Source organism: Schistocerca gregaria, chromosome 2 (genome assembly GCF_023897955.1).
Source record: "Schistocerca gregaria isolate iqSchGreg1 chromosome 2, iqSchGreg1.2, whole genome shotgun sequence".
Lineage (NCBI taxonomy): Eukaryota > Metazoa > Arthropoda > Insecta > Orthoptera > Acrididae > Schistocerca > Schistocerca gregaria.
Window position 1 is genome coordinate 383,887,425 of NC_064921.1, and position 4,862 is coordinate 383,892,286.

Below are 4,862 nucleotides of genomic sequence, written 5' to 3' on the forward strand. Positions count from 1 at the left end.
CATAACTTACAGCAGCACAGTAACAACATTGGCTGCGTGTGCAGTATAATTATAAAATGAGTACCTACAGCAATAAGTAGTAATAATTGAATATTCTGGCTGCGAGAATAATATTTTTGAGTGTTACTTGCGTGTATGTGTTAGTTATAAGATTATTTTGTGTCAGTTGGTGCTTGTGAGTGATTTATATCGCCGGCCGGTGTGGCCGTGCGTTTCTAGGCACTTGTCTGGAACCGCGTTACCGCTACGGTCGCAGTTTCGAATCCTGCCCCGGGCATGGGTGTTTGTGATGTCCTTAGGTTAGTTAGGTTTAAGTAGTTCTAAGTTCTAGGTGACTGATGACCTCGGATGTTAAGTCCCATAGTGCTCAGATCCATTTTTTTATTTAAATATTTGTTGAGCTATATTGGTGATACAATGGTTAAACAAAAGAAAAATAAACCGAATGAGCATACTGATGGAAAGATGACATCAGAGTCTCAGGTAGAACAATCTACCCATATTTCTGTGGAATTATTAGAAAATTTAATTATGAATGATAATTTTGAAACTGATGTCCCGAATGAGAGTAAAACCGAGGAGTTGCAAAAACAAGCTGACACTCCTGGAGTCAACCAGTTAGGAACTAGTGACAATATTTCTTCTGGGCAAGAGGCAGAAGTTAGTAATGTTCAAGCTATGTCCATACAGGATTTGCTAACAGCATTATTTTAAAAGTTTACTATTAAAGAGCAGGAACGTGAAAAACAACGCGAGCTTAAAGAGCAGGAGCGTGAACGACAACTTCTGCAGGAAAAGGAAAAACGTAGACAGGAAAAGCTTATAGAAAAACAGCAACAGGAGCTCAGGGACCAAGGAAAGGAAAAGAAATTGGTGGAAAATATAAACAACATTTTACTGGAAAGAGATAAAGAAATTGTCCGTAGGATAAATCAAGTGTTGGTCGATCGTGATAATGCTATTACTACCCATTTTAAGCAGGAGATCGATGCAGTAAAAACCACTATTGAATCGTTAACAAACATTCCAGTTCAGGTCAACTGTCTTCAAACTGAAGAAGATAGGCTAGAGAACCAATTCAAAGCCTTGGCTACCGCTGTGGAATCAATGCAGGAGGACATTCCCTCGGAAATCCGAAAGCATGTCCGAACAGAAGTAGCCGGGTACTGAGCTCTGAAAATCAAAACTTTGAAAATCTGACAGTATGCAGTAATGACAACACTGGTACTGACAGGCAAAAGATCGCAGATAATCTGACGGCGAATTTTAATGCACAAGGAAGACCAAATTTTGGTAATCAACCGATATTAGCAGAGCAATATGTGGCACCAAGAAACAATAATAGTGGAATAGAATGTACTTGCAATAAAGTAACCACACCACCTGCGAATGATATCAATTCCTTGCACTTAACTACTTTGATGCATGAAGAAAGCCTAATTAAGCATAGACAGTTTCAAATATTTAACGAAGAAAGCAAGAAAAACACACATCCAGTAGCTTTCATTCGAAAATTCAAAAGTGTTCTTCCAAAATCATGGTCGGAAGAACAGGAAATACAGTTTGTGGTTTCACATATTTCTGGTGATGCGTCGCTCTGTGCATTAAATGCAGCAGAAACTTGCAAGACTTTCCACGACTTTGAGAAGGAGTTCCTTGATCAATTCTGGTCAGCGTCTACTCAAGAGCGACTCCGTAAAATTGTTTGCAATGCAGAAATGTACAATCCGAAGTCAGGTTCCTTGAGAAAGTACTTTGAAAAATATATTAACATGACCGGCACTGGGATGAGCCAGTAACCACCAGAGACTTATTGCGAGTGTTAAAACCTAGATTATCCATACATATTAGAGAAAAATTATTTAATGTTACAGACACCGATCTGAAAGAATTTCTGTCAGAAATTGATTCTCTGGATCTAGTGCAAGAAGACGCCAGAAAAAATTCTGACGTGATCAGCAACAATAATAGTCCTAATAGAAAAAATTCATGGAATGGAATTGATGGAAATAGGGGCGAAGGTAGTCCCAAGAAAAACAAAAGTAAAGCTTATAGCAATGGAAAATACAATAATAATAGTAGTAGGAATCCATACAACCAAAATTTTGGTTATACAAATAGTAATAACAGTAATTATCAAAAGGCGGAAGAACACCAACAACCGAATGGTAATCAGAGGCAGTACCACAATGAAAACCCAAACAATAACAATAGCAACCGAAAGAGACGAAATGACAACAGGTCAGACAGTCCATATAAAGACAAGCCTAAAAATATGCGGGGTGACAGTGAATATTGGCGACAGCCAGGGCAAAGTCATTGGCAGCCGCAGCAAAATTCTATCAATTCATGTCAGCCAATAAATTATGTACAGGCTATACCTATAGCAAACAATCAATATCCACCGTGGTGGGATCCAAGCAGGCCCCCTCCGACTGTAAACTCTCAAAATGTTAGAATAGTGGAGGTACCTTTGGAAACAAAACAAAACACTCAGAAGCCAACAAACTGATTTCGGTCCCTGTAGGCCTTCGCCAGGTGACCGAGGCCAACAATGAAGGCAATAGGTCGACAAAACAAAAAATAAACATGATGCTGTATCATGATGGCAACAGGATCGAAGATGAGCTATATCAGGAACCTGCTGTTTCTGACAAGCCACAAAGGGAAAATATCCAAGCAAGTGTCACATCAGCTGTAAATGGTGTAACAACTACTATTCTGCTTGACACAGGTGCGAATGAATCAGTTATTAACACGCAGTTTTTCAAGAAAGTACCGGAGATAAGGAGCTTGCCGATTTTGCCGGTTTCAAATTGTAAGGTTATAGGAGCATTGGGAAAAAAAGCACAGAGTATAAAATTCCAGACAAAGGTGGAAGTTTCCTTGGGAAATGATCGCTTATTATGCACGTTCCTACTAATGGATAACTTGTCAGTACCGGTGCTTCTGGGTCTTGTGTTCCTTCGGGAAAGGGAAGCTGTAATTGATCTCGCCCTGGGGACATGTGCAATTAAGTACCAATAGCGACCCATAACATTAATGCTGAATCGGGAGTTCTGTGCGAACCTTCCGCTAATGAGAAAAATGAATCTTTCTGTCAGCAAACAGAAGTTGTTAGTGTTGAATCATAAGCATCCACAGATGTGTCACAAAAATCGAAATAACGATGCACCCAGCAACGTGAGTGACATCGTCACAACAATAGAAGACAAAGTACAGGAGGCAACGTGCATTAATGCTTCAGAAGCTACTACCAACTGAGCTACTGAAGCACGACTCACGTCCGGTACTCACAGCTTTACTTCTGCCAGTATCCGTCTCCTACCTTCCAAACTTTACAGAAGCTCTTCCGCGAAACTTGCAGAACTAGCACTCCTGAAAGAAAGGATACTGCGGAGACATGGCTTAGCCACAGCCTGGGGGATATTTCCAGAATGAGATTTTCACTCTGCAGCGGAGTGTGCGCTGATATGAAACATCCTGGCACATTAAAACTGTGTGCCCGACCGAGACTCGAACTCGGGAGCTTTGCCTTTCGCGGGCAAGTGCTCTACCAACTGCGCTACCGAAGCACGATTCACGTCCGGTACTCACAGCTTTACTTCTGCCAGCATCCGTCTCCTACCTTCCAAACTTTACAGAAGCTCTTCCGCGAAACTTGCAGAACTAGCACTCCTGAAAGAAAGGATACTGCGGAAACATGGCTTAGCCACAGCCTGGGGGATGTTTCCAGAATGAGATTTTCACTCTGCAGCGGAGTGTGCGCTGATATGAAACTTCCTGGCAGATTAAAACTGTGTGCCCGACCGAGACTCGAACTCGGGACCTTTGCCTTTCGCGGGCAAGTGCTCTACCAACTGAGCTACCGAAGCACGACTCACGTCCGCTACTCACAGCTTTACTTCTGCCAGTATCCGTCTCCTACCTTCCAAACTTTACAGAAGCTCTTCCGCGAAACTTACAGAACTAGCACTCCTGAAAGAAAGGATACTGTGGAGACATGGCTTCGCCACAGCCTGGGGGATGTTTCCAGAATGAGATTTCCTTTCTTTCAGGAGTGCTAGTTCTGCAAGTTTCGCGGAAGAGCTTCTGTAAAGTTTGGAAGGTAGGAGACGGATACTGGCAGAAGTAAAGCTGTGAGTACCGGACGTGAGTCGTGCTTCGGTAGCTCAGTTGGTAGAGCACTTGCCCGCGAAAGGCAAAGGTCCCGAGTTCGAGTCTCGGTCGGGCACACAGTTTTAATCTGCCAGGAAGTTTCATATCAGCGCACACTCCGCTGCAGAGTGAAAATCTCATTCTGGAATATGAAAGTATATCCGCACAAGACCTGTTGCAGAACATCTTACTTGGTCCCTTGGACTAAGAAAAACGAAGTGAATATACAAAAGACCAATCAAAAGTGCAAGTGCACTACCCCATAACTGTAAATATAATGTTTATGGTAAAATAATTAGCAGTAATAATGTGATAATATAATGTATGTATTAGTTTATAAGCTTTTATGTCAAGTATTACATTGCAATGTTGTTGAATTATTTGAACAAGGAGTAGAGAATCCCCATAATAAATGTATTTTTACTTTAAAAGGGATAAATAACTTCATAAACACTTGAGTGTTATTGCATTAAATGTGGGAAATTTTACTTTCCTATACGTAGGATAGAAATGATTGAAATGCTTAAGTAATATATTTATTCGTGTGTAAGAATGGATATAAGAAAAATATTTTCGTAAAATTGAGTCATGTAGCCCCACACACGTAGCGAGTGTTGATGGTGTGTCAGCTGTGTGACTGAGGAAAAAAAAAACTAAAAAATAGAAATATATATATGTGTCTGTAATAAAATGGAAATGAACTG

General features: G+C 40.9%; 1 protein-coding gene across 1 annotated transcript; it reads left to right on the forward strand.

Annotated features, from left to right (window-relative positions):
• The first annotated feature begins 417 nt into the window (after positions 1–417).
• LOC126335787 (uncharacterized) lies at positions 418–1,170 on the forward strand. The gene is made up of 2 exons (XM_049999250.1): positions 418–660; positions 736–1,170. The coding sequence occupies exons 1-2, from the start codon at positions 418–420 to the stop codon at positions 1,168–1,170; spliced, it is 678 nt and encodes a 225-aa protein (XP_049855207.1).
• Positions 1,171–4,862: the final 3,692 nt, after the last annotated feature.